We start from the raw sequence: 26,818 nt of genomic DNA, 5'->3' as shown, positions 1-26,818 counted from the left end.
GAGGAAAGCAAACTGTTGGATATAGAGTTCAAAACCACACTTTTAAGGTCTTTAAAGAACTGTTTAGAAGCCCTCGAAAAGACTGGTAAGACCGCCAATAAATGTAGTGAGATCCTCAAGAAATCTAATGAGACCCTCGATGTTGTGATAAAGGACCAACTAGAAATTAAGCACACACTGACTGAAATAAAGAATATTATACAGACTCCCAACAGCAGACCAGAGGGTCGCAAGGATCAAGTCAAAGATTTGAAATACGAAGAAGCAAAAAACACCCAACCGGAAAAGCAAAATGAAAAAAGAATCCGAAAATATGAAGATAGTGTAAGGAGCCTCTGGGACAGCTTCAAGCGTACCAACATCCGAATTATAGGGGTGCCAGAAGATGAGAGAGAGCAAGATATTGAAAACCTATTTGAAGAAATAATGACAGAAAACTTCCCCTACCTGGTGAAAGGAATAGACTTCCAAGTCCAGGAAGCGCAGAGAACCCCAAACAAAAGGAATCCAAAGAGGACCACACCAAGACACATCATAATTAAAATGCCAAGAGCAAAAGACAAAGAGAGAATCCTAAAAGCAGCAAGAGAAAGAAAATCAGTTACCTACAAGGGAGTACCCATACGACTGTCAGCTGATTTCTCAACAGAAACTTTGCAGGCCAGAAGGGAATGGCAAGAAATATTCAAAGTGATGAATACCAAGAACCTACAACCAAGACTACTTTATCCAGCAAAGCTATCATTCAGAAGTGAAGGCCAGATAAAGAGCTTCACAGATAAGAAAAAGCTAAAGGAGTTCATCACCACCAAACCAGTATTATATGAAATGCTGAAAGGTATCCTGTAAGAAGAGGAAGAAGAAGAAAAAGGTAAAGATACAAATTATGAACAACAAATACACATCTATCAACAAGTGAATCTAAAAATCAAGTGAATAAATAATCTGATGAACTGGTGATTGTAATAGAATCAGGGACATAGAAAGGGAATGGACTGACTATTCTTGGGGGGAGGGGGGGAGAAAGGGGTGTGGGGGTGAGTGAAGAGATTAGACAACAATCGTGCACCTATGGATGAGGACAGTGGGTGGGGAGTGAGGGCAGAGGGTGGGGTTGGAACTGGGTGGAGGGGAGTTATGGTGGGAAAAAAGAGTAACTAATGTAATAATCTGAACAATAAAGATTTAATTAAAAAAATAAATAAAATAAAAATAAAAAAAAATAAAAATTCCTCATCTCATGTCCAGTAGGTATGTGACCTTGTATATGAAGTTAACCTCTCCTGCCCTCAGTTTCTTCCTCTGTCAAATGGGCAGCATTGCATGGAGGTGAAGAGCCCAGACTGTGGGGAGATCTACTGCTTGCTACTCATTCTAGCCTCAGGTTCTCCATCTGCCAAGTGAGGATAATAATTCCCATCTCGTGGAGACCCTGCAAGGGAGTAAGAATGATGGACTAAATAAGCGCCTGGAACGCAGTGGTGCCCCTTTCTTCCAGCACGCGTGCTTGAGGTTCCAGGCTCCAAGCTAGGAGAAGGGACTCAAATGAGTGGATGTTGTGTGGAGGAGGGGCGAGGGGGAAGGGAGGAAGGCGCTCTCGGGCTCACCTTTGTCTTTGATGAGGCTCTGCACCTCCTGCTTCACACTGTCATTCCAGTGGGTGATGTCCACGTGCAAGGCATAGTCACAGCAGCTCTTCCCATCGGCCCACTCCCGCCACTTCTCATAGGCCTCCGTCAGGCTGGACTCGGGTTCGGGCACCACGTGGTCGACTGAAGGACAGAGACCCCAAATGGGTGACTCACTGACACAGCCTCTGTTCCCCTTTGCACAGGCCTGCTCCTGTTTGCTCAGCCATGGCTGCAGGATTTCTATTTCCTGAGCATGGAATTAACCTTGGAAAGTGTTGCTGATGACTTAATTGTCATGTAACTATGGGACCTTGTACACATTATTAGCTTCTCTAGACCTCATTTTTCTCATCCTTGAAATGGGTCCCAAGTGGGGTGGGAGACAGGATGTCATAGTGCCTTCCTTCTAAGTTTGTTATAAGATGAAGAGGGAAAATGCACCAATGACCAAAGTGCTTTGCCTGATGCCTGGCACATAGTAAGTGCTCAACTAATGTTAGCTATCAATGTGTGCATACTATGTGCCATTATTAGCAGTACTGTAGGGAGTCATTAGAACAGATAAAAGTCCAACTCCCTCCTAAGGTGGAGGAAGGGTTTTAGAGTTATATCAGGGCCCAGAAGAGTGACACCCTCACGCTTACTGTCAGACGAGAGCCACTGTCTGCTGAAGGAGCCTGACGCTAGGCCCACAGATCTTATTTCTATGCAAATTCTTCATCAAGAATCTAGTTTCCTTGAGGCCCAAATCTACTCATGCAGTACCTGCAACCTAAACGATATTTTTTAAAATAATAAAATTTACAGTTAGTGAGGATAGGGCAAAAGTGACACCCTCAGAGTTCGCCTGGGCAGCAGAGGAAAAGTGAGAATCGGCACAACTTGCCTTTTAACAATTATAAAATAGATGTCAAAAAACTTGGCAATTTTTTCATACCTTAACTCAAGGGTTATTTCTGTGCCTAAGAATTATTCCCACGGGAATAAACAACGCTGCATGCACAATCTGGGTTCTAAAGATGTCTGTCAGTCTAAATTATTACATATTTACATAAGTGAAAAACTGGAAACAATCGAAATATCTAACAATAGGGAAGTCTGGGTAAATACAAAAATTGTGATACCTTCATAAAACAGAGGGTTTGGCATCCGTTCTACATGTTGTGGCAGGATAAAAATAAATGAAGGGAAAGACAAAATAAATAAATGACATCCATGCCATTTCATTTTGTGAAAATGGGAGGCGAAAACACAGTGTGTCTATTATGATCCTATTTTTGTTAAATAGGAAAAATATATATAAATAGCCAAACTGAAATAGTGATGTGGGATTTATGGGTTTTCTTTCCTTATTTTCTTTTTCATATCTGGGTTCTTTGTCTACGAAGGACATGTACACTTGTGTGGTTCTTTGTATACTTTTCTCCCTGGCCACCGGGAACTCTGGCTTTCCTCCTGCTCCTTCCCTCATGCAGAAGACTGAGCAAAACACACATCGGCAGAATGCTGACACACTCAACTCCTCGCCCAGATGGCGCAAAGCCAAGCCAAGATCCCTCATTTCCTCAGCCCTCTATCGCAAGCAGCCTAAGTGCACTTATCGGAAAGCAAATGTGTGCAGCTACATTACTGATGTCTGGACACACACCAGGGCCTCCGTGGGCAGGCGGCTGCTGAGAAGTCAGCTGGCTTCCCCACTTTGGCTGGAACTGCACCTTTTATGGCCTCGATGCAATTGTCCCGGGCTTCCACACCCAGCTAGCGGAAGCTGAAGCTGAAGCTGAAGCTGAAGCCTGCTGGGGCTCCTGTCGAAAGTGAGTGATTCTATGGCTTAGGCTGTTCTGTGTTTGTGGGTGGATGTATAAGGTGTTAAAATAAACAGTGCCCTTGCTGACCAAGTTTGGAATGGGGCCTGGGAGGGGACCCAGGTCACTGGGATTCGCTTGGGACAGGGAGGACTGCCCTGGATCACTTTCTGTTCAGTAATCCAATGGCATGCAACTCCCTAGGTTTCCTTGGAATTGTAATAGTTACCAGAAAAGAAAGAAAAGAGGAAACCACAGACATAGCTTGCCCAATCTTAAAAATATGAACTGGTCAACAAATAGCTCCGACCAGATAACACCAAACTCTCTGCTATGCTCTCTGCCCCTCCTGCCTGAGACCCAAATGGGAAGTTCTGAAATAACTTTTTGCCCCACTATCCACAACTTTTTCAGTCCGCTTTTCCCAGTGACGGGCCCAGAGGTGGTCATTTCTGATTCTCCATCGCCTGCACGCCTGCCCCTAATGCTAAGGAAGACAGGAGGGATGGCTGAGCTCATTGTCATGAACCTCATGCATCTCTTTCATGCAGTTGTGGTGAGCTGCCAATGTCCTCACTCCAGCCTGCTTCTGTCAGGACCCATCAGGCAGAAAGTCTACCAACTGTCTTAAGGGACGTGTACAAGTTATCATCAAAGAGCATGGTGGTTAACACACTCCTAACACTGGGGACCAGGAGTGTGTGATTTGGGGGAACTTACTGATCATGGTGGTGCCGCCAGCTAAGGCAGCCTTGGTCCCTTGGAAGAAGTCATCCACGGTGGTCATCCCCTTGTAGGGCATCTGGAAGTGAGTGTGGACATCGATGCCTCCGGGGATCACCATCTTCCCATTGGCCTCGATGGTCTTCACTCCTCCAGGGACAATCAGATTGTCTCCAATTTGCCTGGCAAGACAGTGAAACAGCTGGCAATTTAAGAGTGATTTCAAAGACAGACATCTCTATATATAATAGAGAAATATGCTAATTAACTGGGGGAGGGCCTGATCAGCAGCGGCCATGGCTGCTTCAAGGGCCGGAGAGGGAGACAGGGCCGGACTGGTGACTGGAGAGTGGGCGGAACCGAGCGATTTTGAATCACGCGCTGGGCTCCTAGTAATATTATAACAGTTTTAAACATTGGAACACATTTATCACAGTAGATTCACAAGTTTAGTGATCTAGAAGCAAATAAAAATAGATATACATACAGCAAAATCATTTTTACAGACACAAAACAATCCAATGTGCTTTTTGGGGAAAACATTTGTCCTGGTTTAGTACTGTAACCCCAGGGGTTTGAGAGTGTCTAGCACATAGGGTGTGAAATAAATATTTTTTTTTAGGGAGATTGCATGGGGTGATGAATCATTTAAAGAACAGGAATGTGAATTTAGCTATCCTCTAAGGGGCTTCACCTGGGCTCCTAACAAAAGAGGTCCTTTGGCACCCCAGTCTTCACTCCCCAGCCCACTTTTCCTTGATGATGTACCCATCAATCACACACAAAGGCAAGGGAGGAAGTCAAAGCTGTAGCCGCCTATTCTCAGCTGCTTTGGTGGGGTCAGCACCTCAGTGGAAGCTTCCAGCCAAGGAAGATGATTATGCTAACCTCAACCAAACACCTTCCCCCAGGAAGCTTCAGAGCCTCCCAGGGAGAGCGAGAGGGGAACTTGGGTGGGGAAGAAGCTGGTGAGTAGGCCAAGGCACCTTCCACCAGGCAAGGAACAAACACAACTAGTCCTGGAACAATGTCACCTCATACACCATCTCATGTTGCTTGAACTATTTGTGACTTCACACCCTTGACTTAAATGGCCAGTTCAACCTGTCCAATGTGGTTTGCAGGTAGGACCCTGATTTATAAGCTCCTACATTGTCATTAAATGCCTCCTACCTTGGGGGATCCAGGAGCCCCACTGCCAGTATCATGAATGTTCCCCCTTTATTCATAGCCAGCCGGGAAGGAAACTCCCTTGGGGCACCAGAAGTCCACTACTGGCCTGCCAGAATCTTAGTTCTGCAACTGAGGTCAAGTATTTCCGACATCTCTAAGAGTTCAACTTCACCGCATCACCACGGGGCCATTCCAGAGCCACCACAATTCAAAACACACTGTGGAAAAAATGCAGCTCTGATTGGAACCCTATTCTAGTCCAGATACTGGCCAGCCGTGTTCCCGTTTTTCCTCTCTTGCTGGTTTTCCTCTGAGGGAAAACGAGAGCCCAGGGCATGAAGAGCTGTCTGGTCTCTCTGTGTGGATGCACGTGTGCTTGCACCACTATGACAATTAGTACAATACCAAGCCCCAAACAGATGTGCCTTCCTCTTTTCCTCCACTGAACTAACCAAGGTTATATTAATTCCTGAAGGCTGGGCTTCCATCTCCCCTCCTTGGTCAAGTTTCTACTGATAGCCAGGTCTAGTAATTAAGTAAGTGTAGATCAGCTCTGGAATTGGGGTAGCCAGAGGCACAATCTTGGCTTTGCCAGTTACTAGTGTTATGACCTTGGTCAAGTTACTCAACCTCACCAGGTCTCAATTTTTTCATCTGTAGAATGTCATAAAAATGCCTACTCCATAGGGTTGTTGTGGAGATTAGATGTTATTGTGTTAAGCTTAAAGGACAATGTTAGGTACATAAGAAGTCAATAGATATCAGCTACTATGATTAATAACCATCCTATTCCCATTTATTAACCAGCCCTCTCCCTCTGAATCTCATCATTCTACTAATTTAATATTTGATGTTGATATTATCTGGTAACGTTAAATCTGTCATTTGTGCGCACACACTCGCGTGCACACACACACACACACAAGCACACACATTATTCAGTTCCCCTGAAATTATGTAAGGTTCCCAGGGGAAGAGATGACTTGGATCCCAAAGGCATTTAACATAGCATGTGACATAGCATGTGTCCAGTGACTAAGACAACTGCCTTGCACATAGCAAGCACTCCATAAAAATTCGCAGGCAAACAACTATGGAACAGTTGGAGGAAATAATAGATGCTCCTAGACTTACAGTGGGATTATATGTCCCAATAAACCACTCATACACTGAAAATATCATAAGTTGAAAATGCACTTAGTATACCTAACTTAACCAAACATTATAGCTTAGTCAAGCTGAGGACATTTAGATTAGCCTAAAGATGGGCAAAATCACCTTGCTGTAGCTGCCTAGCATCATAAGAGAATATTGTATGCCCTATCACTAGCTCAGGAAAAGATCAAAATTCAAAACTTGAATTATGATTTCTATTGAAAGAATATCACTTTCAAACCATTATAATATGAAAAAAAATCATAAGTCAAACGATCTTTGAGGACCCCCTGTATTTCTGTTTTTATACTCTGTTAAGAATGTTGTTACAGACACACAAAATGTCAGAATTGGATGGAGATCATGTTTATCCAACCTTGTCTCCACCACCAACCCACACATCTGATGGTTAAATTCTTTCTATAACATCCTTGTTAAGTGGTCCCTAGTCCAATCTAATAAAGATGCCAAAAGGAATTCATTTTGCATATTCAACTCTGGTAGTAGATGCCTGAATAAGTGTGTGAAGATGGATTGAACTTGCATTTAAGACTCAACTGTGAAAAGTTCTGGGATCAATTACTGATGTCTGTCATAAGCTCTGAAATAAGAAAGAAGCATTAAGTAATAATTTTTTTCTATTTCTGAGTCTCTAAGTGAGGGAATTCGCTACCTCCAAAGAGAGCCGACTATATAAAATAATATTTAGCAATAAAAAATATAAAATCAATTGTGACTGATATTTTGACAAAATTGTTTTATATTGGTTAGCTTGCCTATTATTTCCATTTTTTCCTACTTCTACTATGAAAAATTATTTATGGAAATTGGCAAGGCAACTAAATACCAAATCTTGCATTGTTCATTCATTCATTCAATGTATCTGATTTATATGTTGATCTTTAGCAAATTATTTACTTTCTATGTTCTTTTTTCTCATCTGAGAAGAGGGCAATAAAAGTACTTACTTCATAAGGTTTCTGGCAGATCAGATGAGGTAAGGTATAAAAACATTTAATATTAAACTAGTCATACTACATACTCAATAAAAGGTAGCTCTTATAAAAGAGCTCAATGTACTAAATACTAGGCTCAGTGCAAGGAATATGAAAATGAACAAGATATGGTCCTTGCTCTCAAGGGGGCCTAACAGTGTGAGGATTGCTATGATTGATAAAAACACATGGTGTTTTATATTGAAGGGGAAGCTAGCTCAGATTGGGGGGCTGATAAGGAATGTCCACCCACAAAAATTTACTAGTATATCTAAGCCAAGTTTTCAAAGATAAGGAAGAGGTCTCCCATAACCAGAATATTAAACTAGCCAATAAAGTTGAACAACATAAGTATAAAGCTGAGCAAAGTCAGGAATGGCTAGTAGGATGAGTTGAATGCACTAGTTTTACACAATATCGTATCCCTGTGGGGACGTACTGTGCCTTCTGTGATGAAAGGCTATGTGTCTATCAAACCCTTCCCTTAAAGGTCACTAGGTAAGGAACCTGCACTTAAAGGTTACCTGGCTGTGCTGCTTACAGTCATCCAATAGCAAACCATTTTTCTAAGTAATTTTACATTCCTAAAGTATCTATTTGGAAATTTGCCTGGAATATATGTCCTATCTGTGCTCTTACCTAAGTCAAAGTTCAGTTTAAATGGCCTCTCCACCCCAAAACCTTCCTCTGGACACTTCTAAATGACTTATCCTCAGCTGAGCTCCTGGGGGACCTATTTTAGGGTGCTATAATTTGTGCACACTTTTCAGTATCCTTAAGGACAGTGGTCACATCTTCCACTTCTCCAAGACACATAGGAAGCCCATCAACGCAGCTGGCCCAAAGTGCCCTCCACCTCAGTGGGTTGATCAAACTCAGGTTTTTCACTTTATTCATGTGATCCAAGTGAACGAAGGCTAGCTCCCACTTTTGAAGAATCAAGTGCATCCAGACTGAGGGGTGAAAATAAAGATTCATTTTTAAGGAGAAGAAGACATGAAACCAAAGAGATAAAGAGAAGGGTTCCGGATACATACTTGATTAGGCCATCTTCCATGTAAATATCAGCATAAAAGGACTGATCATCATTGACGATTCTGCCTCCCTTGATAAGAAGACGGTCACTCTAGAAGAAAAAGAGAACAGCAGTCATTCTCGCAGTCAAGACTTCAGAGAAGAGTGGTCTGCCAAGGTTTTCCCAACTCCTTGCTTTGGAAGTACAGTGAGAACACATTTACTGATGGCATCTGCGCACTCAATGCACTCAGCCTTTGAACTGGGGGTATTTGCTGGGGACCCCGTCTTTCGCCTTTGCTTCTAATACAAATTATTCTGGAGTTTCACCTCTTGCTTCTACAACCTACCATAACAAATCAGAAGTGTAGCTACTTGAGGGAAGACACTCTTTTTATTATGTTTCTGCTTCATTGAGCATTCAATATTTAGAGTGGTATAACATATACTTCAGTGCCTACCACCCAGTTTGGTATTTTTGCTGATGTTCCACATGATTCTCAAAACCACTTAGGATCCAGCATACCATGAAACAGCCTTTAAAAGTCTTTACAATGACATGGTAGTCATGTTACATTTAAAATTCAGGATACTTACACAGGTGTGCACACGTGCACACTAAGTTGTGGACTGTATAAGAAAACTACTCGATGGAAAAGAGGACAAAACATCTACAGTACTTAACTCAAGGTGAAAAATTATGCAGGATTCATATTTGCTTCATTATATTCAGTATCTCTCTCACATCTGAAATACATTTCTTTATTGCTTTTATTATTAAAAATTGCTTTTCTTGATGAGAAGTCTTTACAAATTATAACTTAAATGAAGTTTGGAGAGTGATCCAACTGGTAACAACGCACGTAGATTCCAAGATTATTCAAAAAATACAAATATGTGTTTTACATGTAAGTCAGGAGATAGACAAATCAGTGTCAGCTTTAGAGACTGAAAATGTCATTAAATGAATGGAGCTTAGACTGCAGCATGAGGGATGGGTGAAGCTTCCTTAGGTTCATAGGGGAGAAGAGAAATCTTAGGTTGAGTGCACCAGAGCATGAAAAAGAATAGTAGGTTGGGTTTTGTTAAGGTTTAAACTTAAGGACTTCATCCACCCACTCATTCAGCAAATCATTATTTAATATGTATTATTCAATAGGTGGGGATGGTGCCCTTGTGAATGAGTCATGCAGGTCACAGCATTTATGGAACTTACGGGGCAATTGGCAATAAAGAAAAAAGAAAGTCAATAAAACAAATAAAATGTAAAAATGTATTAAGTGCCCCCAAAATATAGGGGAGTGGAGCTTGTTTATTTAACTAGAGGCTGGAAAAGGCCTTTTTGGGAAGATCAATTTAGATGGGGTGGAGATGGAGAACTACAGGCAGAGGGGCAGCGTGTGTGGAGCCCTGAGGTAGGGGTACATTTGGTTTATTTGAAAACCTGAAAAAGATCAGTGTGGGGGGAGCTTGGGGATCAAAGAGGAAAGTGGTATGAAATGAAGTTGGTGAGGCAGACATTGGCTTTCAAAGAGAACAAAGGTTTTATTTTATTTTTAAAATCTTTATTGTTGAGAGTATTACCTATGTCCCTTTTCCCCCATTACCTCCTTCCACCTGGTTCCTGCCTCGCCCCAAGCCTACACCACCCAATTGTTTGTATCCATAGGTAAAGTACATATGCATATGTTCTTTGGTTAATCTCTTCTCAAAGCCTCCTTCCCTCTGAGATTCCTCAGTCTGAGAACATAGGTTTTATGGGGAAGGAAGCCCTACATACGAGCTGACCTCTGGCTTCAAAAATTAAAGTGGACAGGGACAGAAAATGAGAATTGAAACGAGGGATCCATGAGCAATAAAGCAAATTACCACTTAGTTTCTCCTGCTTCCAAGGTATTGCATGAGAATAAGGAATTTCATCATGCCATATTGTCAGGGGAGAGAATTTTTAAAAGATACTGATCAATGAGGCGCTTAGAAAGAACCTATATATGTGGCGAGGAGATGCAGTAATAAGGTCAAATACAAACTCCCAGCACCCATGACCTACAAGCCCCTTGTGATCTGGGCGTGGTCAGTATGTCTACCCTTCTTTATATCATGTATTACCTCATATTTTATACAACAGCAGAACTTGTTGAAGCGTGTAGTTCTTATCTCATATCAGGCTGAGCCTTTGCAAAGATGTTCTCTCTGCTTTCTCATTTGGTTACCTGGCACCCAACAAAGGTCCTCTCCTTTGTTCAGCCTACAGTCAACGGGTTTCTCCCTTAGGACACGTTACCTGACTTTCCAGCAAATTCCACCTGCTGCCATTGCAATTTAGTTCACACAATTATAATGCTCTATAATAGCTGGCTTATTGTTCAATTGTCTCCTGACCAGACAAAGACTCTCTTAGTCTTGGAACCATGTGTCTTTTGATCATTTTACCTTAGTTCCTGCAGCCCATCCTTGACAGCTGTTAGGTCATGGCCAAATGAATGAGTGGAGGGTGGGAAACAGGAAGTTTTATTATATCGGTATGATGGAAAGGCCATCTGAGTCAGAAAATTATGTGAAGGGGCCAAAAAATTGGACTTTTAAGAAAAAAAACTGGAAGGCAATTCTAATCTACTGGTTTAACAGCAACTGAAAATTTATATGAGGCAGTCGGTCCTAGGACTATGCTTCCTACACTAGAGAACAGATTCCCATGCCCTGCTCTGGTCATATCTATACTTTATAAGTGCCATACACAGCTCTGGTGTCATCAGCCAGCCCAGGACCAAGTCACACACCAGTAGCGGAAACCACTGCCCCAGGCACGGTTCTGTGTGCTTATGAGGGCGACAGAAGCACCTCCAGTAGGAGCTTTGTAATAATAACAATCTTGGTAACTATACTAGTAAGAGTCCCCTCTTGTAGCTCAGTGCTTTTCTGATATTCTTTTATCTTTCTACAAAGAGGTGAGGTAAGCTGGGTTTTGGAAAGGTGCCAGTTACTGCCTGAATGGAGACCAGCTATGAAATATGATCATCCTCCTGCCTGGGGACATCCATCCCTGAGCCACTGGCCTGCTCATCACTTCCTTCAACACCTATCAAATGTCAGCCAGGGGCAGAAGCTATCTCAGGCCCCATGTACATTGGGGGATTAGTAAGAGCTGATCTAAATGGAGTGAACACCATTGGAAACCTTTCACATGATAATTAAATAAACCTCCTCTGGCTCAATAATTAGGAATCTAAACAGAGCCACCAAAACCTCAATGCCCTGGGATCCTCAGCTTGTCCCCCTAACTTTTATGAAAGTGGTTAATAAAACTGCTTTATTCACGTTAACTCTTTCTATGCATGTGGGATGGGATCCACGACAAAGGGCAGCCCAGGCAAACTATTACTAGACACAGAAAAGTCTGAAAAGCCAGCCTTGGGCTTGTCATTGAAGGATGACATACCTGCTGACCACTCCCAAGCCACATAAAACCAAACCTCACTTGTTACAGAACATGCTCATCCGTGAATTCCTGGATCAGCTTTAGAGAGTAACTAACACATGCTGGGGTCAAAAACCAACAAGACAAACACATCTGACTTCTAGGATTAAAAGGATGACGTTAGAAAGGATGGGTGATTGTGGCTTTGTGGGCTTTCTGTTCCCGGCAGCTGAAGTTGTCTAGCATCCATGAGCTGATGCCCAAGGAGGTAAATGGTCTCGTTAGGAGCCTACCAATGTTTCTCCTGGAATGAGGTATATAAAGGATGAGGGTATTGCTAGAGCACACTGGGATAATCGGGAGGGTATCTGGAATGCAAAATGAAGCTATTCAGAGCCCGAAGCAATCAGCCCAGGACTCTCTCTGCCTTAGACCCTGCACAGTCACCCAGGGCTGAGTGTGGCGAGCTCTGAGAGCCCATAGGAGTGCCGGGCATACCAGCTAGTAAGTGTGGGTCCAGCTGGGTTCTCCCACTACTGGGAGAGTTGGGCAGACCATTTAACTAGGCGTGTGATCTTGAGTTAGGACTTAACGTTTCAGAACCTCAGGTGTTTTTTTATTAGCGAAAAGTGGATATAATAGCTAGCTTGTCACATAGGGTGGCTGCCAGGAATAAAGTGTGTGTGTGTGTGCGCGCGCACATATATAAACTATCTAGAACACAAGTAAACATCTCTAAATATTAGTTATATTGATTCCATTCATATTATTTACAGTACCCTAATATTTTAAAGCCTTAAGAAGTATGTTGAAAAGGGGTGACTTCCCATTTATCAAAGAGAGGTGAGTGACTTCCTCTGAGTGACAGAGTTGATTAGTTCCAGTTGGAAGAAAATCCAGGTCTCTACCTCGAGGCGCTACACCCGTTTCCACCGGAAGCCATTGTACCAAGTGTCTTAACCCGTATGACAAGTGGCTCTTCCTGACAGGGCTCTCTTCTCTGTTTAATACTGACTCTGACTGTCCAGTGCTGAAACTGCTGACCGGTGCTCTGAGGGAGGAATCCAGTAACTTTCCACCGCTGCCACTCACAGAGAGTCAGGGTAGTAAACCTGCCCCGTATGTGTCAATGCAGTTCATAAAGGGACCTGATTCACAATCCAGGGTAGCACAGGTCCCTGAAGTCTGAGAAAGTGATGAAATCAAATCTTCTTTCCTTCACTAATATATACAGATAACTAAGACAAACCAATACAAAAAATTAGGAGTTTGCACCCTAGCCAGTTTGGCTCAGTGGATAGAGCAACGACCTGCAGACTGAAGGGTCCCGGGTTCGATTGCGGTCAAGGGCACATACCCCGGTTGCAAGCTTGATCCCCAGTAGGGGGTGTGCAGGAGGCAGCTGACCAATGATTGCCTCTCATCATTGATGTTTCTAGCTTGCTCTTCCTCTCCCTTCCACTCTGAAATCAATAAAAATATATTTTTTAAAAATTAGGAGTTTGTGAGAATGAGGGAGGAGGAAGAGAGAGAGAGAACAAGGGAGGCAGGAATGGAGGGAGAGTGGAGAGGAGGAAAGGCAGGAGGAAACAGTTGTAACAGGAAAGGCTGGGGTTCCAATGAGAGACTAGAGAATGAAAGAACAGAACCTTGAACTCATGCCTATTGGAGATGTTGGTTCCCGTTTTCATTTTCCTCATCTAGTCTTCAACTTCAAGAACTTGAATTATCACCTCTGTCTACCTGAGGTCATGCGAATATGCCTCCCTAAGCCCGCCCCCCGCCCCCGCCCCCGCCCCCCGTGGATTTTTCGCATCAATAAAGTCAGCCTGAGAACAGTACTTAAAGCACCTCAGTTGTATGTGCGGTGGCCATTCCAGCAGCTCAGAGTAAAACCTAGAATCCTCGGAAGAGAAAAAGAGGGTACAGAATAGAGATGAGTCTTCCAAAATCACATATGTTGTTAACTCTGCTCAAATCACAGAACCTGTCTCCCATCCTCAAGTGGGACTCGAGATCCTTTAGAATTCCAGGGGAAGGCGCCGGTGGCTATGTAAAACACAGTCCCTTCTGGGTAATTAGATTTGACTCCCTAAAAACACTTCTGCTCCTAAGAATACAGCAGGACGGACAGACTACATGGATGAAATCTCGTTTTTCTTCCCCGAAGCAGCATCCATTAACATGTGAAGTGCCAAGCCTGTTTTGTCTTCCTTTCCATTTCAGTCACCACTGACTGACATGGCGCTTAATGTGTCTCAAAGAAGAAAGAGAAAAGGCTCTCTGAGACAGTCCAGTTGACTCAAAATGGTGTTCAGAACAAGGCACCTGTAGGCTCATAGGAGACCAAGCTTCTCATCCAGGCTCTGCTGTTAAATATGCACCTTGGACAAGACACACAGACGTGAGTTTAAATTCTAACACTAACACTACCTGTGTTTGGACAAGTGACTCCACCTCTCTGGGTTTCAGTCGCATCGCCTGGGAAACGGGGCAGTGATACCTCTCTCTCAGAGTGCTGGCTAGGATTGTGGGGATGCTACATGTGAAGGGCTGAACTCTGCTTGGCATGCTGCAAATGCTTCAGACATGTGAGCTACCACCATTATTATTATTCCTTATCGTTACAACTGGCCACTATAACCCCCCTCTCACGAATGCTCATGCAGAACTGAACTACATTTTGTTCATCGAAATCTACAGACCTTGCCACAAAGAGACGCCAGTCCCCAGCCAGCCCTCAGCAACTGTTCTCAGCTCCTGCCACCAGCAGCCAAGGTCACCCCTCTTCACCCCCCTCCTCCACCAAGGGCAAGTTCCCATGCCCCTCCAGGTCATTCCTCCTTTGGAAATAAGCCTCCATGAGGAGATAACAATCTGCTTGCTCTCTTCCGGGAGGAATGGAGAGTGGGTGGAAAGGTCTTCAACCTGCCCCCAAACCCACACTCCCTGCCCCAGGCATGGGTCTGTTTCTAGGACCCCCTAATGACAAACGTGCCATTGAGACAGAGAGACAGAAAACATCGGGAGAAAACACACGTCTTGAAGAGCAATGCAGTGCCCTGGCTCTGAGTCTTCATTGAAACTGGGCATAGTTTGGCAGGGTTGGCTCTTCCAAACTTCTGAACTGCTCCAGAGGAATCTCAAAAACATTCCTCCTTTCTCTCATCATCCCAACACACTATGACCATCAAAGGTGTGCTAGATGGAGGTTAACCTGGGGCGCCCCCTTCAAAACACAGCCCACCGAGCCAAATGCATACCAAAGGAGAAGCACGGTGTGCACGGGATCATGCTTGGCTGGGCCCTGCAGGGACAGATTGCAGGGTAGGCAAAGCAGCCAGCAGAGGAAGCAGTAGCCGGGGGCAATATTAACCAGGACAGGAGGTTGCTCAGTCTCCTCGACCAGAACATCAAAGTCAGCTACGGGCATTCTCCCCTCCCCAGAATGTCACGTGAACCGTTCTAAAGATGCAACTCTCAAAGGGCCAGCCAAGTGATGTGGCCAGCCCTCGGTCAGAGTCCAGGGTGGGACGGCCGTGACGGCTCCTTCACCCCAGCCCCCTGATAACAGTCTCTCCATCTCCAGCAGGTTTCCAGACACGGATAAGCACAAGTGGGTAACCAGGCCGGGAACGAGAGGATGGTGAGGGGAGGGGCAACCCAGCCCTGAACAGGAGGAGCCACCAAGCCATTCCAGTCTCAAGCAGGAAGGTCTCCTGGACCTGGGAAGCCCAAACCTTGGTCACTTATACACTGTTTTCATGATATTTGGCATATTCTGGTACAAACTATCCTGTTAGTATTGACTTAGTATCATGCTCAAATAAATGTGTTATTACAGGAAACACTCTCTACCTCCCATAAATTCCAAGCCAGTATCACTTACCAAAAATAGACGTTAAAGGTAGGAATAAAAACATTGCTAAGTTTTGGCTACATTTTGCTGCCTTCAGAAAGGTTCTAAAGGCTGAGCTCAGATCTGCTACCATTGTTAAAAAGGAAGGTTACCGCAAGGCCAGAGTGGCTCAGTAGGTTGAGTGTTGTTCTGCGCATCGAAAGGTCACCGGTTGGACATGGACCTGGGCCCATCAGAAGCAAAAGCAGGACCCAAAGCAAAATCACAGGGACCTGCGAGGCCCCAGGCAGTGCAGCAGAGGGAGGAGATTATGAGGATCATAAGGTCGGGGTGAAGAAGGAAAGGCAGGGTGGGGAAGGTCGAATGTGGGAACAACATGCCTTATCAGAAAAGAGTATGTATGTATCAGATGTGAGTCAAATAAGAAATGTGGCACATTTTTAGCTGAGCTTTTGGGAGGGAAAATAGAAAGGAGGCTGCCTAGGATGAAAACCATTTTGCAGAGCTTTTAGGGAGAGTGGACGCTAGAGCTACATCTGCCACCTACTTATTTGTGTGATTTTTTTTTAGGCAAGTGAATTGATCTGTCTCTGGGCCTCAGTTTCCTCTGCTGAGTGAAGGTGTAGTTCTCCAAAAAGGCCCGTTTATGTATTTATAAGGTACAGATCATTATGCCGACCTCAAGGAGTTACTGTGAGAATTAAATGTCACGCCTACAGGGTTGGACCATAAGTGGTAAGCATTTTAAATATTAACATAATAACCCTACCACCATGCTACCATTTCTATTTTATTGCTCTTATTATATAGATGCACAATTAAAGGCAAATCCAAATTGCAGTACAAATAGAAGTGAGTTATTACTATTATAAATTGCCTGAGAAACGCGTGGCTCAGGACCTGAGTGCAAAGTAGAACACAGACTAAAGGAAAGTCAGTGCTTTGGAGAACGAATCCATGGCCATCTTTGGTCAGGGTTTATCTGCTACTTTTGTGTTTCATTACTCTTTTGTTTTGTCTTGCACTGCTCCTTTTTAGGCCTCTAATCCACGTGGGATGGGTGAGACCTCTCTGTGCAGATGAGGAAACTAGGCTCCAGCTTCGTTCCAACAGGATCCTATGTCCATGAGTCCCAGAGCCTGTGCCAAAGCCAAATGCCTGCGACATCAGGCAGGAGGGCCTGAAATTTCAACCCTTGATCCCAGGGATAACCAGGTTTAATAATTCATCCTTGAAACACACACTGGTGTGACTACTGGCTGTGAAGCTGCATGTTAGGTTTACGGAGAAGCAAAGATGAAACAGTAGGAAAAGGAAGCCATGAACACAAGCAATAATGTGAAATCAGAAGAGAAAGGGTGTGACGATAGACACAGTAAAATGATCAGTGGTTTGGGGAGGTGAGGAGAGAGGTGGGAAGGGTGGTGAGGGGAACAGTTGGAGCACTGAGCATTTTCAGGGCAGTGAAAATATTCCCTAAGACACTTTAACGGAGGATGCATGACAGTATGGATTTGTCAAAACCCACAGGACTGTACAACAAAGAGAGTGAACTTTAATATAAAACTATGGACTGCTGTTAATAATGCATCAATATTGATTCATCGATCATAACACATGTACCACGCCAATATAACATGTTAATAACAGGAAACTCTGGGGTGGGGGAGTGGGGAAGAGTATATGGGAGCTCTCTGTACCTTCTACTCAATGTTCCTGTAAACCTGAAACTGCCCTAAAAAGCAAAGTCTATTGAGAGAAAGACCCTTGGTTGGGTAGATATCAAAGAAGGTCTGAGTCTTGGGAAAATGACTGATCAGGACCTGCAGAGTTGGGGAACAATAATTCCTAACTAGCACCTACTGAAAACTTATGTGACAGAAACTCTCAGAAGCGTGTACATTTTGTTCCATTAACCCTCAATCAAATGCTATAAATTCGGTGTTGCTATTACCCCCATTGAATTGATGAAGACATGGAAGGTCAGGAAGTTCAGCTCATGGTCCAACATCTCATAACCAGTCACCGGGAGACCAACTGTACCAATGCGAGAAATGCATGTCTGGGGTGGGGAGGTGGGGTGGGGAGGGGACTGTGGAGTTGTGCAGGGTCCGTAATGCTTAAGATCCTGGAATGCGGGGAAGGTGATGCAAGAGATGGCTGGCTGGGAGTTTGACCTTTATTGTGAATCCTGGGGAGCTCTGGAAGGATTTTGAGGATATGAGTGAAATACAATCTCAGAGAAAAAGGAAAAATTAAGCTACCAGAATGGCGAAGATGGAGAATAAGAAAGGAACTAATTAGAAAGTAATGGCAAGTGGCAGAAATGGAGAAAAAGAACCTTTATCACTTAGGTTGCCAGGAAACATAAGGAATACTCAAACATATGGAATACAAAGAGAGGTTAGCAAAGGGATCATTTAACAAAGTGTAGACAGAGTTTAGGGAAATTAAATGGATGTGCAGCATCCCAGGACCAACAGTAGGGAGTCATCGCCATCCCAGGCCCGAAGGAGGTGCGGGCAGGCCTGGTTATGGGCAGTGAAGAGGGCAGTTGTGCGGAGCGGTCTGTGCCCTTCAGTGGAGGCATGCAGCCGCTCCACAGTGACCCAGCAGGAGGGACTCAGGGGAAGTACCCTTTCTCCATCTCGCAGTGGTACTACGTGACCTGAATCCCCCCAGGCACCCAAGGGCAAAGGCAGGTCCAGGGCATGGGGCAGGGCAGAGAAAGGTGCAGAGGATATCCAGAGGCAAGCAGGAACTATCCAGCCCAGGCTCTGAGCATCCAGCCATGGAACATGATTTCATAAACTGCAACACAGTCACACTATGGATTATTACGCAGCTATTTTGTAAACAGGTTAAACAGCCATCTTGAACTGGAGATCTAAAATAAGTGCAAAATATGATTCTGTTCTTGCAAAAGCAAACAAAAAAATACTCTAGGTAAATATGTTTATGTTTTTGTGTGAGCAAGAGAAAGGTCTTGAAGGATCTCCACCAAGTTATTAACACTGGGTACGGTAAGGAGCAAGGAAAGCAGAGGGAGGGGGTACTCGGAACTTAATTCCCCCCCCTTCTCCTCTATTTATTTATTTATGTAATTTCACCAGTTGCACAATGTGTATGAGATTTTATTACTTTTCAAAGAGGTTTAATAAAGAAAATCATAAAAAGGAAACAGACTAAGTTGATTGCTATGGGTCTACCGTGACAGCAAGACTGTGGGTCAGAAAATGCATGGCATACTGCAGGAAAAGCTGGGATCCACTTAGCAACTGAAAGGGAATGGAAAGTGATGTGTCAAAATCGACTGGGCCTGGCTGGTCAACCTATGAACCAGGAGGTCACGGGTTCGATTCCCATCAGGGTACACACCTGGGTTGTGGGCTAGATCCCCAGTAGGGGACATGCAGGAGGCAGCCGGTCAATGATTCTCTCTCATCATTGATGTTTCTCTCTCTCCTTCATCCTTCCTCTCTCTGAAAAAAACAAACAAAACCAAAACACAAAAAACTTCACACACATTAAAAAAAATTGAAGTTTCGAGTCAGGACAGCAGGAAGGACCCAATAATAAAAATGGAGAACAGGAGGGAGAGTAACAAAGTGGCAGCACAAGACGATGAATACTACTTTAGACGTGCTGGCCAGCCCAACAGCCATGCAGCAGATAGCTAGAATGGGGGCCTGTGATTTGGAAGGATGGTCAGGTGTTCATGGATGGACTTGAGTTAATGTCACACTGAAAGTGACTACATCAACTGAAAGGCAACGAAGGGTAGAAGAAAGGACTCTGAAAAAGATAATTGGATAAGAGTGGGTGTGGCCACTGCAAGTGCCCATGAAAATTTGGGAATACATAATCTCTCAACAAAGGAGTTCTCTCTATTGTTGCTCTTCCCTCTCGTTGCTCTTGTTGCACTTGACTCTTGGCTTGTGGGGCTCTTTTTCTCCTGCTTCTTTGCATTTGCCAGTATGGCCCACAGGCATGCGGACCCCACATGAAATGGACTAATAGACTGCAGTGGGGAAGCACAAGCTAAGCTAGCCTGATGCTGGACTGGACCCGACTCCAACATGGAATGGAAATTCTGGACACTGGCTCTGATTTTAGCTCTACTGGAGTCCCAGCTATACCTCTTCTACGACTGGACTAAGGGAAATGGGACTTTGGTAACCCCAGGGTGTGATTCCAGGGAAATAAAGCTTTCTACCAAACCTTAAAAAAAAAAAAAAGAAAGAAAGAAAGAAAGGACTCTGGAATGGGAGTCAAGAGCCCTGGACTCTGGTCATAACTCTGCGACCCCGAGCAAGGCACTTAGCCTTTCTGGGCTGCTGGCCAATGCATGGTACCCACTTCCCTCTTTTAGAAGCGTTTCTCCGCTTTGATCACTTCTGACTGGCAGCTGGCTTTGACTGAGCCTTTAGAATGACAGGGAAGTCTAGTGAATTCCCACCCGACTGCTTCTCAGAAACAAGAAACTCTTTCACTAAATCTGAAAGCCAGCCAAAATGCAATTCCCAGAGGAGAAATGCGGGCTCCAGGCTTGGAATGTGTGAGCGGCACCTTCAAATGACAGGCAATTACTCCCCATCTAGTTGTGGTGGCCATGGGGATTCTTCTCCAAGTCTGACCTTATACTTTTAAAATTGGCGGGGCCTGCCTGGGGATTGTGGTTATGGGCACAAAAACCACTGGCTTATGCAACTTCCTAAAACTGTCCCGTGGTGGGTGCATTTAAGAGAACATACAGCTGCAATGTTGCAACTCACACCACGCTGCGGTGGAAAGAGCACTTGGAGAGACAATGTGGGAGGAAGGTACTGTTTCAAAGGCCAGAGATGTCCCCCAGTTTGCTCTGCTCTGGAGTCCGGACATCACAGAGACTGGGTCTGTACAGGAGACGGGACCGGTCTATCCAGGCCTCAGCACTCACTTTGCAGCTAACGATCCCAAGTGCCAGAGCAGCCTGATGAAATGGTGACAACAGTGGCTTTGGAGCCACAGTCCTGGCTGCAAAATGAGAAAACTTTGATCTGCCTCAAAGGCCTGAGGTGAGTATTAAGCCTAGGTTCTGGTGCATAGTAAGTGGTCAATAGTTGCACATTTCTTTTGTTCAGGCCCCTGGCACCGGCAGGATGGGCAAGTGTCTCGGTCTCTGTGCTGCCAGGAAGCTCCAGAGCCACTGACGAGGTCCGAAGTGACATGATAAACAGTACAGAAAGGCCCATGTGGGCACAGCCCTGAAGGCCAATGATTTTTGAGGTGCCTCCCATGCAAAGGGAAAAAGTAGGGGGTTGAAGCCAAACAGCCAAATTCTGCCATCAAGAAGTGTGTCAGCATCTGGCTGATCACGAATCGCCTCCCCCCAAAAATCACAGCCTTTGTACCCAGTGACGGTTGTTCAAGTTTTATTGAGGCAAATGATGAAGTTCTGGTTGCTAAATTTGGTCACAAAGGTCATGCTGTTGGTGACATTCCTGGAGTCTGCTTTAAGGCTGTCAAAGTAGCCGATGTCTCTCTTTTTGGCCTTACACAAAGGTGAGGAGGAAAGGCCAAGATCCTAAGTTCTGGTGGCAAAAACAGAGTAATAAATTTTCACACGCAAAAAAAAAAAAAAAAATTGGACCCAAATCTTTTAAGATTCACCTGGATGCCTACCCACTCTCTCTCCTCCATCCCCCCAAAGTAACTTGGCTTTGCATTTCTTTTTAGTTTTTACATATGCTTTAACTACCTTCTGCTAAGAGCCTAGCACACTTCCTAAGATGGAGTTTGGGAAGGAGAGGGAATGAAGGAGATGACTCTTTTTTCTGGCTCTTTCTGTTGTTGTTAATCCTCACCTGAGGATATTTTTTCCATTGAGAGAGGGGGGAGGGAATGAGAAGGGAGGGGAGGGGAGGGGAGGGGATGGGAGGGGAAGATAAGGGAGGAGAGGGGAGGAGAGGGGAAGGAAGGGGACGGAAGGGGAGGGAAGGGGAGGGAAGGGGAAAGAAGAGGGACATCGATGTGAGGGAGACACATTAATTGGTTGTCTCCTGCACACACACCCCTACTGGGGCCAGGGAGCAAACCCAAAACCCAAGTACGTGCCCTTGACCTGGAATTGAACCCGTGACCCTTCCGTGTGCAGGCCAATGCTCTAACCACTTAGCAACACCGGCCAGAGCTTTCTGGCTCTTTCTTGACACAAGAAGCAGACGATGGTGATGACTGATTCTCTTGGTCACAGCCATCTATCTGCCTAGAAACCTGCATACCCACAGCTCCACTTTCATTTGCTAGATAGGTGGTTATTTTACTCTTGTGCCCCAAACTTCTCCAAGTTATAGTGACAGAGAAAACTACAGATGCTCTGAGAACAAGGACTTCAAGAGGTCAGGCCAGCTTTGAAGGATATGAACCCTTAAAATAAATACAATTGAGGCTCCACTTAGAAATGATCAGAGTCAGCAGTTACTCCTATAGGGAGATGTTTCTTCACCTTCAGCAAAGATCGAAGACTGTACACAACGGGAACCTCCTGGAATGTACTCAAGACTGCTTTTATTGCCCTGACCGGTTTGGCTCAGGGGATAGAGCGTCGGCCTGCGACTCAAGGGTCCCAGGTTCGATTCCGGTCGAGGGCATGTACCTTGGCTGGGGGCACATCCCCAGTAGAAAGTGTGCAGGAGGCAGCTGATTGATGTTTCTCTCTCATCGATGTTTCTAATTCTCTATCTCTCTCCCTTCCTCTCTGTAAAAAAATCAATAAAAATATATATATTTTTTAAAAGGCTGCTTTTATTTGCAAATATCACACTGACATTACAGGACTATGTGCTCTGCCCCCGGAGGCCTGCAGCCTTCATCCCTACCTGCAAAGCCATGAAGCTATGCTCTTTCCAATAATCACCATTTAACATTGTATGATTCTAACACCAGCAGAATAACCTTCTTTTGCAAAAGTTCCAAAATGTGTGCTCTTTTTGTTTCTCTGCTCAGAACTGTTCCAAAAAGTGTTGTGATGACTGAAGTGTACAGCTGCCGTTGTCCTGTGCATATCAAAGCAAGATGCGGCATGTATTCAACTGTCCAAAAAACAGCAAACAAGTTACAACTCTTGCAAGTCCCTCCAAGTCATCTCAGACACGGCGGTGTTCATGTGTTTTATCACTTTTGTCCCTGTTATCCCAAGTCTTTTCATCTTTCATTCATCACTCCATTCGTTCAAGGTTAGCCTGAGCGAGGCCTTGGCGATAGAGTGAAGAACAACACAGACCTGGTCCCTATCACCAGCGAGCAGTATCATAGCTTCTGATAATACTGCTTCCTTGACACCATCCTCCCCAAACCACTTAACCCAAAGAAACCATGTTAGTTTACAATAAAGTAGTAGTGTGCCTTTCATTCCTTTATTTATTTATTTATTTATCTATTTATCCATTCATTCCTTCCTTTAACGATTGTAAATGCCTCCTATTCACAGGACTAGGAATACAACAATGAGCAAAAGAAATTCCCTGCCATTGTACTGTATGGTTGAAAGGGCAGAGAACACATAAGGTAGGAAATGAGTGTAATTTCAACAGTCTCAAGTGAAATTCAGAAAGAGGGTAAGGGGATGATGGAGGCTTGAAAGAGAATCTGGGTCTGCCTCTAATGAGGTTTTCAAAGGCATGTCTGAGCAGCTGTCCGCTGGACAGAGCTCTGAATGATCTGAAGGAGAAGTCAAGTAATGAACTGCTCCCCGGTTAGCGGGAGCGGCCAGTACAGAAGCTCTGAGCTGGAGATGGACATACAGGTCCAAGGGGCAGTGAGAGGGGCGGGTAGCTGCTGCCAAGTCACTGAGGGGCAGTGGCAGGATTGGAGTCCAGAGAGATGGAGTCAGAGCCAGCCCACGTGGAACCCTGAGAGCCATTCCAAGCGCAATAGATGTATTAGCAGAGGTGTGATTGGATCTGATTTATATTTTTAAAGGATCACATGGGGTGATTTAAGTAGGGGGGCCTTGCAATCAGATGACAAAGGCTTGAGCTAGGGTGATGAAAATGGTGGGAAGTGGTTGAATTAATATTCTAGTCTAAAGGTAGAGGCAACAAAATTGCACAGCTAGTCTAAGACTGGCTTAACTGGGGCTTAACCCCAGGGTATGCTGAAAACAAAGCCCAATGAACTCTTAACTTGATTGTGTCTTCTTACTAATAAAGTCCAAGTGCATTTAAACCTATACATTTAAGCATTGACAGACCACACAACTTTGAACCAGGGAGGACACAGTTGTGAGAGAGCCATCTACATTCAATATTTAAAGCAGCCCATATTTCTCCTATCATAACTGGGTTTACCAGCAGCTCAAGTTCATTGGAATTTGTTTCTTTGGTAAATTGCATATTTCTCAGGTCTTATTCTTAAAAATACTTCTAAAATATGTCACTGTAAAATTCTGGCATAAACAGTTTCCACATCTGCTCATATTACAGATGTATGGATCTGGTTTCCTGCTTTAGCAAATATGACCCGATGCTGGTAATAGATACTCCTTTGATGGGTTAGATGTCTTCGGGGCCTAGGGTCCATCACTACCAACATTAATTCTTTATTATGTGTAGCTGTCTGTTTTAACATGCAAAGGTGTAAGCCACTGGGAAGACTTAGTTGTGAAACTCAAATACTTTGGTTATCTTTTTAAGTTTCCCCAACCCCTGTTTTCATTCTAAAAGCAGGGACCCAAAATTTCCTGTCCAATCAAGTAAGCGGATTACAGGTCATTTTTTAAAGTTAACAATAAGAAAAAATTATTCACTTTAAAAAACTTAATAGCGATGTTTACTAAACAGCTTGGATTAACTTCCTCATTGGGAAGGAGTAGAGTGTTCTAAGTGAAAATTTTAAAGTCAGTCAATGGGGTGAATTTGGAGCTAATTCCACCAGTTAGTTAATAACCATGTAACTTTCTGAGCCTCAGTTTCTGCATCTGTAAAGTGAGTCTGATAACTATAACCCAGGCATGTTATATGGATGGAATGAGACGCCATATATAAAATCATGTCTGAAAATCAGTTAGCATGGGCTCTGGTATGGCATAATTCCTTATAAATATTAATTATCTGGGTTTCCCTTTCCTGTTCGTTGAGAACTTCCCACCTTTGATGTTAGTTTTGTGTTTCTTAATAATTTTTATTATTTGCAGAGAGGAAGGGAGAGGGAGACAGAGATAGAAACATCAATGATGAGAGAGAATCATTGATTGGCTGCCTCCTGCATGCCCCACACTGGGCCGTTGGTTTCTTCTGAGGCCTCTCTCCTTGGCTTATAAACTGCCCTCTTCTCCCTTCCGTCTACACAGGGTCTTGTGCCTGTGTGTGCCTGTGTGCTAACCTCTCCTCATAAGGACACCAGTCCTACTGGATCAGGGCCCACCCCGATGACCTCATTGAACTTAATTACCTCTTTGAAGACCCTATCTCCAACGCAGTCGCATTCTGAGATACTAGGGATTAAGACTTCAACACATGAATTTTGAGGGGACAAATTCAGATCACAACAGCCCCTCACACAACAGCCTCTCACATTCCCCATCCCCATCAAAAAGAGTGTAAGAAAAGCACTGAATCAAAGCAAGAGAAATGAATCCTAAGCTTTGTTGTTGTTGTTTTTTTTGTTTCATTTTTTTTCCCTTTTTTAAAAAATAGAACTATTTTGCTGTGTGACCTTTGGCAAATTATTTTCCCTCTTTGGCCCGTATTTTCTTAATCATTAAAATGAGAGGGTTTAGAATAACGGATTCCTTATTTCTCTTCCTGCCCTTAACCGAGCAAGGCTAAGCGTTTCCCACAATTTTTCCCAGCAAAAAGGGGTCTGAGAAAGAGCAGGCAATGAAGTAATTGAAATAAAACTAAACAAAACGAAAACATACCTTCTTTGTGGAATAAACTCAGGATGAAGCCTCTGGAAGCAGAGGATTCTATTCAATGGCTTTCAAACCTTCTAAGTTGTTTAAAGCCCTTACTCCAAGGCCATAATTTAAAGCAATTTAGTTGGATAAGCCAGAAACCTCACTCTGAGTTTATCAATATCCCCAAACAAAGTAATCTCATCAGGCTTTGGGGCACGGATTGGCCTTGAGGGGCAAGGGTGTATGATTTCAAACAAAGGTCACCTTGAAAGAATTAAGGGGTGGGGTTAAAAACAAACACACACACAGTAAATGTCAAATTAAAACCAGCTTCCCAGCGTATAGGTTAAGACATTAGGGAGACGGGGAAAGGTCTGGGCATGTTTTCCTTCCAGCTGTGTAGCTTCAGGTCCTAAGACACTGTGTACCTCTACAACATCAACAGCCTCAACAGGACGGGGAGGCAAGCATGGGTGGCGGCGAGGAAACAAATATGCTCATTTGAGAGGGAACACAGATTTCCTTGGAAAATGGCACAACTGCTGAAGCAATTGAGCGATAACAAGAGGATAAGACTAAGCCTAAAGATACTGGGCTTTTCAGATCTATAGTCTGAGACCCATGAGCTGAGCAACTTTGGGCAAGTTATTCAACCTCTCATCCCCGGGTAGCTTTGAATTTAACTTCAACTAAAGAACAGCATCTGAAAATGAATCCAGCATTTCATTGTTGTTGTTAATGCCAAGACCTTGGAAACCACCACCAAAACAAAACAAAACAAAACAAACAAACAAAAAAACCTAAACAAAATGGGATTAATTTAACCAGATCCCCAAGCACAGGAATAATATGTAGGTATTTAAAATTATGTTAAGGGAGACTATTTAAAACACAGAAAAATGTCATAACATATTGTGGAATGAAAAGCAGGATGTAAAACAGCATGAATAATATATGGTACCATTTTAATAAATGACATGTATAGTCATAAGAAAAAATCCTAGATGGGTATGTTCATAAAGTTTACAATGTCTAGCTCTGATTCATTTCATGTGAGCTTATTTTTATTATCCTCATTTTGTTTTCTTGTGGGGGTTTTTTGTACATATTTCTATAACTACTTATACTTTTTTTTGTAATTGAAAGAAGTTTTTTTCTACTCAAT

The 26,818-nt window shown here is 43.8% G+C and overlaps 1 protein-coding gene and 1 pseudogene across 2 annotated transcripts in view; one reads left to right on the top strand and one right to left on the bottom strand.

Annotated features, from left to right (window-relative positions):
- Positions 1 to 26,818, bottom strand: part of DPYSL3 (dihydropyrimidinase like 3) — a 101,908-nt gene that overhangs the window by 23,777 nt on the left and 51,313 nt on the right. For both annotated transcript variants that reach the window (XM_070414662.1, XM_070414663.1), the window contains exons 2-4: positions 8,520 to 8,608; positions 4,157 to 4,341; positions 1,608 to 1,772 (exon numbers count right to left, since the gene is read on the bottom strand). In XM_070414662.1, the coding sequence (XP_070270763.1) occupies positions 1,608 to 1,772; positions 4,157 to 4,341; positions 8,520 to 8,608 (439 nt within the window). The remainder of the gene's footprint in view (positions 1 to 1,607; positions 1,773 to 4,156; positions 4,342 to 8,519; positions 8,609 to 26,818) is intronic.
- On the top strand, positions 20,915 to 21,343 carry LOC139011628 (small ribosomal subunit protein uS12-like; annotated as a pseudogene).

Source organism: Myotis yumanensis, unplaced genomic scaffold (genome assembly GCF_028538775.1).
Source record: "Myotis yumanensis isolate MYYU_CA2020_CCGP unplaced genomic scaffold, mMyoYum1.0.hap1 SCAF_5, whole genome shotgun sequence".
NCBI classification, from domain to species: Eukaryota; Metazoa; Chordata; class Mammalia; order Chiroptera; family Vespertilionidae; genus Myotis; species Myotis yumanensis.
This window is presented reverse-complemented; position numbering and strand designations above follow the sequence as displayed.